A 15,929-nucleotide genomic window follows, 5' to 3' on the forward strand; every position below is an offset into this window, starting at 1 on the left:
ATCGATCCTCTTTTGTCAAAATAACATAAGGGAAGTAACTCTGCCTTTTTTTCTCATTTGGAAAATGTCGACTACTTTCGGTTTCTGAGAATGTAACAGGCTGAATTGTCCCGACTGTTTAACCTTTGCCGAAGTGAGAATTGTGGGATAGCCCATTTATATCGTTAAAAAAGCACATGGAGTTTATAAAATGACGTGTTATTATAATGTTTGTTATCGTAATGGCTACGAAGCGTGTTGCCGCTAATTCAACAGGCTGTGTATTGACATTCAGTGTTGCCATATAAAAAAAACTATCCAATTTAGTTCTAATAACACCTCTGAATTGTAAAATGTCTTCCCACTGGATTACATAATGCAACTATGACGAATCTGAACTGCCAGACTCCGAATTGAAATATTATTCTCTGCACATCCATGTGTGCATTTAGATGTTATTTTGTTTGCTAGAGCTGCAGAAAGATTTCTAGGCATCTGTACTGGCATGCATAATAAAGTAGATAATCCTCCTACACACACAGTTGGAACCATATAGTGTGCTGAAGGTCAGGTCTCATCTGTAGACAAAGCACCTGTCAGTGAGTCATGGCTGGTTCGCTTCACAACTCTTGTTATTCTTTTAGAATCAATATTAAACATGTCAATGGCAGGGTCATGATTGCCATGCATGTTATAAATTCTATATGTGTATTGAACACTTTTAAAATGTTATATTGTTTTAGTGTATTATGACTGGTGAATAGATTAACACAGATTATTATCAAGTTTCTATCAGAAATTTGTTTTCCCTTTCCCAGGGTGAAGTACCGGTACCTTTAATAAAAAGCTATGTTTGATTTGTTGGCTGTAAATTCCTCCACATATTGAAAACTCATAGATCTAACATTCAGGCATGCATCATTTTTATAAAATTATCACATTACAGGATATTGATTTTTGATGATATTGGTATAATGCTTAAACTAATTATGGTAGTGATATATTGGTCATCTTGATTGAATGTGCACAAATACTTAGTGCATCATACTTAAAGGTTAACTTTATGATAAAATTATGAACTATATGAGCCGTAAAGTTTAAATCTGTTTTACTGTGTACTTTGATTTCCCAATAACGAGTAAAAAAAAAAAATTCGACTTGCTGCGAGGTATGTTAGAAAATACCTCCAATTAACACTCCAAACTTTATCCGAAAACAAGAAACGTCCTGTTAATGTTTTCAGTGTACACTGTAGAGCAGATTTGGGGGGGGGAGGAGGATCATACAAATTATGTCACTATTCAAAAGATAAATCATAGGAACTACATCACTTTTCAAAAAAGTAAAAAGTTAACTTTTGGTCATTGTTTCTTTTAGCCAAAGTATGTAAGTAACTATTTTAATGTGTTCCTATTCCATAACGATTTCGAACAGGCCTGTCCTGAGTCCGGTCTCTGATATGATCAGATTGGGCTATTTCTCACTCCAGCCAGTGCACCACGACTGGTATATCTAAGGCCGTGGTATGTGTTATTCTGTCTATGGGATGGTGCATATAAAAGATCCCTTGCTGCTAATCGAAAAGAGTAGCCCATGAAGTGGCGACAGCGGCTTTCCTCTCTCAATATCTGTGTGGTCCCATACCTTATGTCCGACGCCATATAACCTTAAATAAAATGTGTTGAGTGCGTTGTTAAATAAAACATTTCCTTCCTTCCTGATATGATCAGGAGCCTGACTCGGGACAGCAGGACAACATGCTATTTTAATGCAGGGTTTTCAAAGAAGAAAAAGTTTGTTTTGTTTAACGACACCACTAGAGCACATTGATTTATTAATCATCGGCTATTGGATGTCAAACACAGTCATAGAGAGGAAACCGGTACATTTTTTTTTCATTAGTAGCAAGGGGTCTTTTATATGAACCATCCCACAGACAGGATAGCACATACCACAGCCTTCGATATACCAGTTGTGGTGAACTGGCTGGAATGAGAAAGGGCCCAATGGGGCCTATCAACAGATTGATCCCAAACTGACCACGTATTAAGCGAGCGCTTTACCACTGGGCTAAGTCACTAGGGCCCCATTTCTCAATAATGTTTATAAAATATACATGATGTTGTCTCTTGATATTTGACAACAACTTGGCAAAACATTTCAACTTTACTTTATTATATAGTAATAATAATAATATTGTATAGTTAACCTTTAAACACCGGTACTTTTATACTTTCGACCAGTCACTGTTGTGTTATAATTAGATTGTGAATATGTGTGAAATAGTCATTTGTGATAACTATGATGTCTTGTCATTAGTAGATTAAGTATATATAAATGTCAGTGTAAGCGTTGAGGTCAATTATGCCTGAAATATGCCTTACAAGCCCTACTTACCTTTGGCACCCAATAGATGATATAATTTTATGCTGGATTTTCGTTAAATACTTATTCATTCCTTCCTTTATTAAACAGTATTTTAATACCTAAAACTTGCAAGTAAACAAATAGAATTTGGTGAAGACTAATTATTCTCTGTTGATAAGGATAATGCTAACATATGTCTTGTGTTTTATGTGTGGATAATGCTAACATATGTCTTGTGTTTTATGTGTGGATAATGCTAACATATGTCTTGTGTTTTATGTGTGGATAATGCTAACATATGTCTTGTGTTTTATGTGTGGATAATGCTAACATATGTCTTGTGTTTTATGTGTGGATAATGCAAATATATGTTTGTGTTTTAAATGCTAACTCTGTGATACGGATAATGCTAACATATGTCTTGTGTTTTATGTGTGCTTTTTGGTGCAACTAATGTAAAATCTAATATACATACACACACACATACACATAGACACACATATATATGTGTGTCTATGTGTATGTGTGTGTGTATGTATATGTGTGTATATATATATATAAACACCAACCCATAGGACTAATAGGGGCTTTATGTTATAGATCTGCATATACAAATAATATTACATTTATTATTTACAACACTATATTGTTAACCGCATGAATAATAATATATAAATATATATGAATAATAATAATAATATATATATATATATACACACACACACACACAAAGAAATTTGCTTTGCTAATTAGTACTTGACTAATTACATATAAATCATATTCATTTCTATAAGGCCCCCCCCAAAACAAAAATTGTGTTTCAGGTTTCATCTCTGGAAAAAATAGGGTAGGTAGGTAGGAACTTTTTTTTTTTTTTTTTTACTACAGGGATTAGTTTCAGTTTCAATTGTGATACCTGCCAGTGTCATAGAGAAATGAAAAATTAATTGATAGACCAGGTTCGACTGTATATACATGTATGTGTCTTTGTGTATGTGTTTACCTTTCGACTGACTGTTCAAAATTGCGCCAAATTCCCTCAATCAAAATTGTGCACCCTTTTCCTTTGGCATTTTACTGCTCCATTCAAATTCCATAGCACCACCACCACCACAACCCGCCTGCTACCGATTTGATCGGGCTGCTGGTGCTCCCTTGCACTTGCCAGTGCAGGCTGTCCCTCCTCTCCCCTCCCCCCACCTTTCCTGTCATGGACGGAGGAGCCAGCCATGGCCGGCTCTTGTGCCCACGACAGGCGTGCGCTACAACAGCTTGTTCTGAATGTGCACGTAAAACCCTATGACATGACATGACGTGTATGTGTGTGTATGCATATATATAAACACCAACCCATAGGACTAATAGGGGCTTTTTGTTATAGTTCTGCATATAAAAATAATATATTTATTATTTACAACACTGTATATTGTTAACCACATGGATAATATATATATATATATATATATATATATATATATATATATATATAATTGCTTTGTTAATTAGTACTTGACTAATTACATATAAATCATATTAATTTCCACAAGTAAATGAAAAACCCTTGTATTTTGTAAATATAGAAAAATAGATTTACTATATGGATTAGTTTCAGTTACAATCGTGACACCTGCCAGTGTCATGGAGAAATGAAAAATTAATTGATAAACCATAGAAGTGGACTATTGTTGTCCTGACTTATGTGTGTGCTGTTTAACTCCTACATTCCAATTCTTCTCTTTTGAGGGGGAGACACTGTTTTAAGGAAGTGGCTTTCTTCTTGTACTGAGCCCAGTTCCACCAAGCGATCTTAGCGCTACGATCACCTTAAGTGCATATAGTAGTTATGCACTTTAGGTGATCCCTGGACCAGTTCTCATGACCATGTGTTAGATAACCGCTACAGTTTAAAATGTGCTGAGCTATCACTGCATAAACATTCATTTCAAAGTTTGCCGGTTTTGGTTTACTATCAAACCCTTGTATTTTCAATTTCTTCTCAATTGAAAGAAAAGAACAACAAAATAATCATACTCATATTTGAATATAATGGACAATGAACTTAATAATGCAACATGGCATATTTCGTGTTGGCATATTTGGTGTATACAGAATTGGTGTTTCAGTTAACTGTTTAAGACATTGTAACCTTAAACGCATACTGTCACTGATTTAAGGACCTTATTTCTCCAAAAGTGGATAATAAATGAAAATTACATCAGTGTTTGGAAACCAAATCTGGCTACTGAATGACCTTAACTAAACCATGATGGAGTGAAATCCACGTCAATCCTCTTGGCAATATTATTTTTTAAATTATGGACCATTGCCATAATTCAATTATTATTTTTTACAAAATATCATTAATAAGTGGAGTATGATGGTTACGTAGATTGTTGAATAAAGTACATTAGGGACAAATCAAATACATATGTTTCATGTAATACTTTGTTAGGCCATTTAATAGGTCAGTGGTCTATGACAATATGCCTTTAAGCTAGGTCGTGTTAAGCTTCTGCAGTTTGCTTACACTGCTTGATCACATGATAAGTGTTTGTCAGATAAGACATTACATGTACATTTTTATTTCTTTTGCATGAAGTTTTTGTTTTTGCCTGTTATGATGACATGATTGTGATGGTGTTAGTTTGTGATTTGCATGCTTGTCGAGACAAAAAATGCATAAGCATTCAGGTATATTGTTTTCAACTAGTTGATGTTTTTCAGCATCATGCATAAGTTTGCTGCATAAAAGTTCTGTTCATACGGATTCCTATCTTTAGTATATAAGCAAATGACAGTCTCCTGTTTTCACTAGTGTATGCTGTTAAGAACAAAGTTTGTTTGAAACAATTCCGTATCTTAGTAATCCTGCTTCCACGCGTGTTCATATCATTGAGTGAATTGTTAGTTGTATAATATTTATTAAAAACATATTTTACTATGATCTATTATTAATTATTTTTTAATTCACAGATTATATTGTATATATATATATATATATATATATATATATATATATATATATATATATATATATTAAATTTTTTGTGCAATTATTATTTATAAGGACAATAATATATAATTAATGAGTGGTAAATTTGGCAAGGAATTCCACCATAAAAACTCCTACCATTGAACATGTTACGAGGACAAAAATATATTGAATTACATATAAAATTACATTCCAGTGTGTGTATTGTCTTTTATATAGTTTTATAACCATAACAAGGTAATTTAAGAAGGTGGTGAAGTTGGATCTAAATACAATGCCATGTACTCAATTGTATATTGATTGTGCTGGCCTTGAGGGGTAATAAATCAGCGAACAAAAAGTAGAAGAAAAAGATGTATCAGTATCTCAGCAAATATTTAGTGTTAGAAGGCTGGGGCAGTAGGACCAGTTATCTAGGGACCCAGTCATTTAGGGATCCAGTCACCAAGAGTGTTGGTCCGGGCCCTTTAGAAGAGAATTAAATTGAATTCAATATTTTATGACACTCCAGCACGAAAAACAACTGCTATTGATTGTCGGATAAAGATAAATGACGAACAACACTTAACTCTAAAACATTTCACTAAAACACAGTTGTAAATAATTGTAAAGATGTGAAAGAATTGAATTTATAAAAGACAGTGACACATATACAACATACAAAAATAAAATCTTCAAAATGACAACCCCCTCCCCAAAAAAAACAACAACCGAAAAACCCCCACAAAACATGGTCAAACCATGAAGACAGTGTATTGAGTTGTGATCAACATAACACCAAGACCATTGGCTGCACGTAGGGCAGAACCCCTTCTCCCTCTCCCGGAAAATCAATACTGCACTACTATCATCGTCATACCTTCACTTCTAAACCTGTCAAAAGAGAAATTGACTTAAATCATGTTTTAAAAATAAACTCTTCAAAGGTAAAGTTTGTTTTATTTAACGACGCCACTAGAGCACATTGATTTTTTATCTTATCATCGGCTATTGGGCGTCAAACATATGGTCATTTTGACACTGTTTTTAGAGGAAACCCGCTGTCACCACATAGGCTACTCTTTTTACGACAGGCTGCAAGGGATCTTTTATTTGCGCTTCCCACAGGCAGGATAGCACAAACCATGGCCTTTGTTGAACCAGTTATGGATCACTGGTCGGTGCAAGTGGTTTACACCTACCCATTGAGCTTTGCGGAGCACTCACTCGGGGTTTGGAGTCGGTATCTGGATTAAAAATCCCATGCCTCGACTGGGATCCAAACCCAGTATCTACCAGCCTGTAGACCGATGGCCTGCCACGACGCCACCGAGGCCGGTCAAATCTCTTCAAATGATTCCTGTGATGCTACTAGAGGTATCTGTTAAAGGTGGTTTTTGTCCTGCAGTAATTAACTTACAATATTTTCTTTTATTTAAGATCATGATTAAAAATATTTTGACAGTAGCAATTAATATGAATATATCTTTTGGCTAAGATACTAGTTATTAATTTTGCTTCCAATAATTGACTTAATCACTATTAACGTTTTTCATGTGTTAGTTATATTGAGCGTTTCTTTTGTTGTGGTTTTTTTAATCTGCAGATTTGAAAGTCATTTTTCCTTTTTGTTGTTAACTGACTATCGTGTACTACATAATACTATTTTTGAGAAGACATTTTTATACGCCGGTCTATGACCTGTCGTATTATGGTATATTGTTGTCCGTCTGTGTGTAAACGTTTCATCACTGTAACCTAAGTCTCACACATTACTACACATTAAAGGAAATCTTTGTCCGGGCCATATCTTTCTTATCAATTCATATACAACATTCAGTAATTGTTGTGCTTCTCTTTCAAACTCCTGAATAAATGAAATGTTTTATTTAACCACGCACTCAACACATTTTATTTACGGTTATATGGTGTCGGACATATGGTTAAGGACCACACAGATATTGAGAGAGAAAACCCGCTGTCGCCACTTCATGAGCTACTCTTTTCGATTAGCAGCAGTGGATCTTTTATATGCGCCATCCCACAGACAGGATAGTACATACCACGGCCTTTGTTACATCAGTTGTGGAGCACTGGCTGGAATGAGAAATAGCCCAATGGGTCCACTGACGGGGATCGATCCTATACCGACCGTGCGTCAAGCGAACGCTTTACCACTGGGCTACGTCCCGCCCCTTGGTTTTATGTATGCACAGTTGTTATCCTAGTACGTCAAGCTGTATTGTTACATTTTGTCAGTTGTTAGTTGATTTCCCGTATTCAGAATTTAGTTTACTCTTTCAACTTATATGTATTTATAAACTCCATCAATTGTTTTGTATAACTAAATTATTTTTACCAAGGAACCATGGCCTTTGATAATCCAACTTATTTGTACTCTAGGTTTGAGAAGTGGTTATGTGGGGAACTGACAGGACAAGTTGTAAACTTGTAGTTTTGCTTACTGATAGAGGCAGTTGGTTATTGATACACACTTTTAAATGTATCAGTTGGGTTATTTGTTATGTATAAACACGTTTGTCGATTCTTTTTTAAAACATCTATGTTTTAGGGATTTCATAATATATACTACTCAAAAGAATTTAAGGGTCAAAAATTTATAACCAAATAAGTTTTATAGTGTATTAGATTGATGATGTAAACTACACCAAAAATTTAATTTATTGTTCCATATTTACAAAAAACCTCAAATAAACGTCACTGTATACAAGAAAGTCACATGACATGCTGTCAAAGTTGAAGGTTGTCAAACATGGATTTTACACATTAGAACATTCGTTTAATAGTGTGTGAATCCACCCCTGGCGCGAATACACTCGACACATCGACACATCGTTGCCTCATGCTGTTGATCAGACGTCTGAAGAACTCTTGGGGAATGGCCTGCCACTCTGCCATAAGAAGTTGACCCAGATCATGAAGGTTGGCCGGAGGGGCATGGTTATCCCGAACTCTCCTGCCTAATTCGTCCCAGGCATACTCTATTGGGGCCAAGTCAGGCGAATATGCTGGCCAATTCATCCTGGCGATACCTTGTTGTCTGAGAAAGTCCGTTACCACCCTGGCGCGGTGGGGTCTGGCATTGTCATCCTGCAGAACTGCCCCGCCGCCAATCTGCTGAAGGCCTGGGAGAACCAACGGCCGGATAATCTCATTCAGATAGCGGATTCCATTCAGATTGCCATCCACCACATAGAGGGGGGTCCTGTGGTGGATAGAGATGCCGCCCCACACCATGACGCTGCCACCACCGAAACGGTGACGTTGTCTAACGTTAACGTCAGCGAAGCGCTCCCCAGGACGTCTGTAGACACGAACCCGACCGTCGTTGAACTGGAGACTAAACCTGTACTCATCAGTGAACATCACTCGACCCCACTGAACACGTTGCCACCGCAGATGAAGTGTGCACCAGTGACGTCTGGCCGTTCTGTGGCGTGGTAGGAGTGGTGGTCGAACAGCCTGGCGACGGCAGCGTAGATTATTGGCTCTCAGACGATTGCGTATGGTTTGATCAGACACTCAGTTCCAGTCGCAGTCCGCAGATTGTCACGTAATCGGCGTGCAGTGGTTGTGCGTTGACGTAGAGCCATATTGGTGATGTAGCGGTCCTCTCTATTTGTAGTGCTTCGGGGTCTTCCCGAACGTGGGACAATTTCGAACAGAATTCGTTGCTTGGTACCGTTGCCACAGTCGGCCAACGAAACTCTGACTGACACAAAGTCTCAGAGCAACATTTCTTTGCGTATTGCCATCCTGAAGCCAAGCAATAGTCCTTCCTCGATCTTCGATAGTCAGTTGACGTCGTACCATTGTCGAATTTGGAGTGTGCACTGTACACGAACGCAAGCTCCAATTATACGGAAATTCAGCATTGGGAACATGGAATACACATGCAAAGCGTGCGAATGAAGCGCTTTGTGAAAAAGCAATTTATGGGCACTTAGCAGACCTTTCGCTTTCGTCCTAATTTACGTGCAAATGTAAGCATGTTTTCGCCATTAGAACTAGTCGACAGTGTCAATGACAGTGGATTTTAATTCATTTATGGGTTGCTTAGACCCACTTTTTTCAAAATGGAACAATACTATGCATGACATTATGGTCTAGCTAATATAATTGACATTCAGAAAATAATGTCGAAAATATCGTCTGACCCTTAAATTCTTTTGAGTAGTTGACATGCACTGATTCAGGTGTATTTTCTTTCAGTTATGATACTTAATGTACATGTACTTCGTATTATTCTAGTAAAGACTTGCAAAGAGGATGCTTTGTTGTCTAACAGAGCCTAAGAGAGGTTTATGAATTAGAAACCATATTAATTACGACCGGCGGTAGTAGGGGGAGTCTAGTAGGTGGTTACTAGTGCAAAAGTAACCGCTGAACATTTGCCGTGGTTGAAGAGACCAATGACCAGGATGTGGAGATGCATAGTAGACAGCGAAAGAAGTAGGAAAGGCTATTTTATATATCGGATGACCCCACAAAAAAGATAACCCTGTACAAAAGTATGGGGTTTGCAATTTTAGTATTTCACACCCCATTACTATATGGATATTTCACTAAAAATTGTAGGCCAATAGGTCAAATATTGTTAAAATAGCAACAGTTTGTTTTTGTTTAATGACACCACTAGAGCACATTGATTTATTAATCATCGTCTATTGGATGTCAAACGTTTGGTAATTTGACTCGTAGTCTTCACGAGAGAGAGAGAGAGAGAGAGAGAGAGAGAGAGAGAGAGAGAGAGAGAGAGAGAGAGAGAGAGAGAGAGAGAGAGAGAGAGAGAGAGAGAGAGAGAGAGAGAGAGAGAGAGAGAGAGGTTTTTCTTATTTAACGACGCACTCAACACATTTTATTTACGGTTATATGGCTTCAGACATATGGTTAAGGACCACACAAATATTGAAGGAGGAAACCCGTTGTCTCCACTTCATGGGCTACTCTTTTCGATTGGCAGCAAGGGATCTTTTATATGCACCATCCCATAGACAGGATACCACGGCCTTTGGTGTACCAGTCGTGGTGCACTGGCTAGAGAGACAGAGACAGAGACAGACAGACACACAGAGCGCTATCCATACTTACTGTTTTCTTTGATATACCAGTCGTGGAACATGACTGGGCTGGAAAATAAGGGATGACGTTACAAAACGAAAATACCGTTAAGGACCACACAGATTTTGAGAGGAAACCCGCTGTCGCCACTACATGGGGTTACTCTTCCGATTAGCAGCAAGGGATCTTTTATTTGCGCTTCCCACAGGCAGGATAGCACAAACCATGGCATTTGTTGAACCAGTTATGGATCACTGGTCGGTGCAAGTGGTTTACACCTACCCACTGAGCCTTGCGGAGCACTCACTCAGGGTTTAGAGTCGGTATCTGGATTAAAAATCCCATGCCTCGACTGGGATCCGAACCCAGTACCTACCAGCCTGTAGACCGATGGCCTACCACGACGCCGGTGATCAATGATGGAGCATTGGCATAGCAAGGAATTTATATTAGACGCGTGGGTGGTGGTGGGGGGGGGGGGGGGTTGGGGTACTCACACTGTCTACAAGTCGTGTTGTGAGGCGACAGACAAATATAAAAGGTGGTGGGAAAACGAAGAGATGTGATTTGGAGGGTTGAGGCATCGGCACAGTTGGAAATGATGGGAGCTCAGAATGGGTGGTGCTGGAAGTTGTTAAAAACGCATATCAATGCAACCATTTGATTATGTATTTCATGATCAAATTAAAACGGTTTTGCTTAACGATTGTGCACCCCATTCATAGCTGTTGTCTGGATCACCCTTATATATTAACTACAACTGAGGGCCTTTTTCTAGATATAGAAACAAGAACATATGTTCGAAACATCCAACACAACAAAAGACAAAACTGAACAAATATTATTAACATTTTATTACTTAAAAAGCTTTCGCAAATATTCTTTGTATACAAATTTATTTACAAAAAGAAATGTAATAGAACAAGTGTGATTTGTTATGCAAGAACTGAAGGCAGCATGTTTGTGTATATATGATTTAAGGCAAAATGTCATTTGGACGGGCGATCACCAGTAACTAAGTATTGAACATCAGAGTATCTAATTTAGTAACAGTCTGTGTGTGAACATGAAGAATGTCATGAATTTGAGAAACATTTTCTACAATCACCTTTTTATTAACATTCAACGAAAGAAAAAAAAAAACAAGTAGGGGATGAGAAAGTAGTTGGAGGTGGAATGGGTAAATCTACAAGTTCCTATTCGATGATTTTTCTACAGTATGTAATTAAAAAAAATCCCCATCCTTTAAATGTAAATAGTATCCGATAATGATCAATTTTGCAGCAGCGTTTTGCGGTTGTACTGCTTGTTGCCATCGCAAAGTTTGATGGCTATCCCCCATCCAAAAACCGTAACCTTGTACAACGACGAATAATCACATCGTGTTAAACGGCTTTGATTTATTAAAATAAGGAATACATATCAGTATATAAATCACGCACATTATTCGATTATTACTATTTGCAATTTAAGGAATAGCAATCATCTTTGGAATTTATGAAATGAAAGATAACTGCGACACCCGTTTCGAAAACCAGCCGTTGTCAAAGAGACTACTCATACCGATTAGCATCAAGAGGTCTTTAATATGTACATCCCCATGACATGACAGCACATATCACGGCTTTTGATATAGCAGTCGTGGATCACTGGTTGAAGCGAGATATAACCTAATGCCGAAATGGGGAACAAAAGTTGGATGTATTCTCAAAATGAAACATTCAAAACTTAAAACTAGAAACACAAACATATTGAAAAAGAAAAACATTTCGACTAAAATGGAAACCTTATAGCCAACCTGATTCGGGGGAAGTGTGATGAAGCATGACCTAAAATATGTAGCTATGGAGTAGATACTGTAATCAAATCTAAAAACAGAATCGATAATGTACAGTCAAACAGAGAATACAATGCCAATGTTTGTTGGAATGTTACACGTGCATAAGGTTTAACAAAAACATTTTGTTGTCCTCAATCCAAGGTATTGCTATACAATATGACCCAACTACGTAAAATGCCAATATATATTGATTTAACTGGCGTCCACGAAGACTACACGGATACTACAAAATATTATATGTACCTGCAAAATCTCATACATGATCTGAAATATTTGAACAAAAAAGAAAAAGAAAACCTTTAATTTAGTTTAAACATTTTTGGACACTTAAAACAAAACATGATTCGGGTATAATATCAGTTCTTTTATCATAATAAAGAGAACAAATATAGAAAACGACATTAATCTGGAACTGAATTTAATACCGAAACGAATATCATACACTCACAAACATCTTCAAAAATATACTTTCATATTCTTTGTGTATACAAAATGTTAGGTCAATAATCCACGGGGGATTAAGAAATAACCTAATTATATTGTTATAATACCGATAGCTATCGAAAACAGTTTTAAAACATTATTCACAAAACAGAAATGAAATTAATCATAAAAAAATGTCATGTAGTGATTGAAAGATAGTTATTTTGAAAGAAATTTAGGTCTCAAGATCTAAAATGCATTTTTATTTTTTTGCAGGGAAATGAGCAAATGGCAACCAAGTTTACTATCTTCTTCGAAAATCTATTTGCCGTTGGAATGTTAATATGACATTATAACTGGTCAATTGTTGTTGTGTGTTGGGGTTTGTTTTATATTCTACACATAATTGGTTGTTTTACTTGCTAAAATGGATACATTTTAACACGGTACAATTGGTCGTTTGCAATACACACTACAATTGGTCATTTGTAAAAATAAAAAGCCTACAGTGTTAGTTGTATTAAACGCTATGATTGGTCATTTGTAACGAAGCCTACAGTCTGTTACTTGTATTAAACGCTATGATTGGTCATTTGGTCCCAGTCCAGAGCGAGCATTGCAACAGTTGCCAACATATAACCTGAAACGGAAAGCAAGTATTAACAACATTTATGGCAAGATTATTATACAAAATACGTTTTAATAAAAATAGATATATCCATAGTTACAAGCCAAGTTGCAATGGTTTGTAGCTACTTCGTTCAATATAGTTTTTTGCCTTTTGTATTAAACTTTAATACATGTATATACTGCAGGAATTAAGACTGCATAGACCAAACTGAATTATTCAATGTTTGGTTTATGTTGATTTATATCAGCGTTTTCCAAAGCGGGAAAATCCGGGAGACCCTCGTCGCTTTTCAAAAATTTAAGACCGATTGGTGAAGTCCAAGGGGATAGAAAGCTTCGAAAGATACTGTGACAGTTATATCATCATTCTCAGCCTTTATGACAAAACAATAGGTTTTTGATGTTATGATTGTGTTTAGTTTAATTCATTAAAATTATTTAAACTGTATGAAGCCTTTTTTTTTCAAATGCTAGAGTGATAACGAAGACCCAGAAAGTTAGGAAAACACTGATTAAGACAAACAACTATTTTTCAAAGACACCAATAAAAAGGAATAACATTGTAAATTTATAACTAATCATGATGTAATAATTAACAGATCAGGTTCATATAATTAAATATATAACAATAAATGAAAAAACCCAGTACCCGGTAACCTTTTTTTTGTCCCTTTTTCTATTGTTGTATTTGAAATGTAGCTAACAAACTCTTTCAAGAATGGCTTGAAACAGTGGATCATGATAATGATTAACATGGTTAACAGGATAAAACTTGTGTTGTAACATTTCTAGTTTTCAAAATTTATAAACATCTCGGAAGATAAACAAGGGTATCACATATTACTGTATTTTACAGTTCCTGTAACAAAAATAACGTGTAATAAACACTGTATTCAACTATCAAACAATTGCATAGCATAAAAGTGTACATTGAATAATAATGGGTCATCCATTGCTTTATACATTTGTATATTTTTGTGTTTTTAATTAATTATATACCTCTATACTTTACTTACAAAACCATTTTCATTTATTCAACGATGCATACATATATTTAATTTTACCATCCACACACTAGTATATAAAACCAGACAAATGCATTCTATGGTTGTCTCATACAAATAGTAAAAAATGTACAAGTATCTACATAGTGGCATCCAATTGCCAAGGAGATCAACGTAAAACTGGATATTTCATTGTCGTGGTAACGTCATCATGGTTTCATTTGTTATTGTCACATACTGTCCAACAGCATTTCACCACGTGTTGTATTGTCATTGGTGGCTTTTGAGATCATAAGGCAACAAGTGACTAGTCTGAAAAGGCACAAAGGTTGTTGTTCCAAATCTGCAACTGATTATTGCTTTCAAGACATCAAGAAGAATTTTTAAACGAAACAATGTAGAAATGGAATCCCAATCTACATCCGTAAATTCAAACACCGATGTTAATTTCTGCAACCTTGCAGCATTCAAAACTTTTGATTTTCTTTAAATGTCTGAAGTATTGACAGCCTATTTGTTTTTGTTTTTGTTTTTTGGCCTTCTATTTTCTGTTAATCCTTTACAGAGTATTTTATTTCAATAACTGTTTCTTTCATACTGGAATGATGGTAAGTTTCCTGACAGGAAATCCTAAGGATAACTCTTCATCAATATATCAGACATAGTTGGCTCCCTTGTTTCATGACAAGTCGAACAATAAATTCTTTTATCCAATAGGAACATCAAATAAACATATTTTTCCAAAAGGAACATAGCAAAAACATCCAATGGGACAGGGATTTCCCCCTTTTTAAATCTTTCTTCTTTTTTCTCCTCTTTTTGCATACAAATGCTCAAATAAGCATTTATCATGTATCATATTGGTCCAAGTACATCACCATTTATTTCAGAAATATTGCAAACACCGATGAGCAAACATCTGGATAAACATTGCAAAGTATGTATTGGCCAGAGCCATCAAATCCAGGGCAGTGATTCGTTTGTCAAATATCTGCGCCTTCAATATCAACAAGGTTCTTCAACATAGTCTTGGCAAACGACATCCGCTCGATGATTTCCGAGCGGCAGCCATCTTGAATGATATGAACGATACTGTAAGTCTTGGCACATCTTTCTGGATCAATGAAGGTCACCAAGTAATCGTTTTGGTAGTAACTCAGAATGATTTTAGTGTGATCATCAAAAAAGTTCACCTGCAAAACAAAATGAAAGATTTTAAGAAATATATATATATATATATTAAGCTGCAAATTACTTAGAATAATATATACAAATAAACAAAACAAAAAACATTTAAACATCACCCCAGCATATTAATTAGTTGCCATTAGAAAAAGAAAAAAATACTGACACATGCTTTGAAGTTTAAAAAAATACGTGTTTTTTTCATAACTTTAGTCACCAGGACAGTAAAACAGTCGTGTATTTAATAAACAAATTTGTTTTACATATAATTATATCATTCTTAGTTTTAAAAGGGAAGTGACATTATGAAGATGTTTTGACAGGAACATAACCTTCAACTGAAAGGTGTCAAAGATACCAGTTTTATAGAATTGATTCATTATTTCACATTGGGAGTGTATGTTTACATATTATTAATGGTTTTACACATGATGGAAATCTCATCTTC

The 15,929-nt window shown here is 35.9% G+C and overlaps 1 protein-coding gene across 1 annotated transcript in view; it reads right to left on the minus strand.

Moving 5' to 3' along the window:
- Positions 1–11,238: 11,238 nt before the first annotated feature.
- Positions 11,239–15,929, minus strand: part of LOC121375608 (serine/threonine-protein kinase PLK1-like) — an 83,703-nt gene continuing 79,012 nt past the window's right edge. Inside the window, exon 14 of the mRNA XM_041503150.1 lies at positions 11,239–15,489. Within this exon, the coding sequence (XP_041359084.1) occupies positions 15,280–15,489 (210 nt within the window). The 3' untranslated portion in view covers positions 11,239–15,279. The remainder of the gene's footprint in view (positions 15,490–15,929) is intronic.

The sequence above is a fragment of the Gigantopelta aegis genome, chromosome 6, assembly GCF_016097555.1.
Source record: "Gigantopelta aegis isolate Gae_Host chromosome 6, Gae_host_genome, whole genome shotgun sequence".
NCBI classification, from domain to species: Eukaryota; Metazoa; Mollusca; class Gastropoda; order Neomphalida; family Peltospiridae; genus Gigantopelta; species Gigantopelta aegis.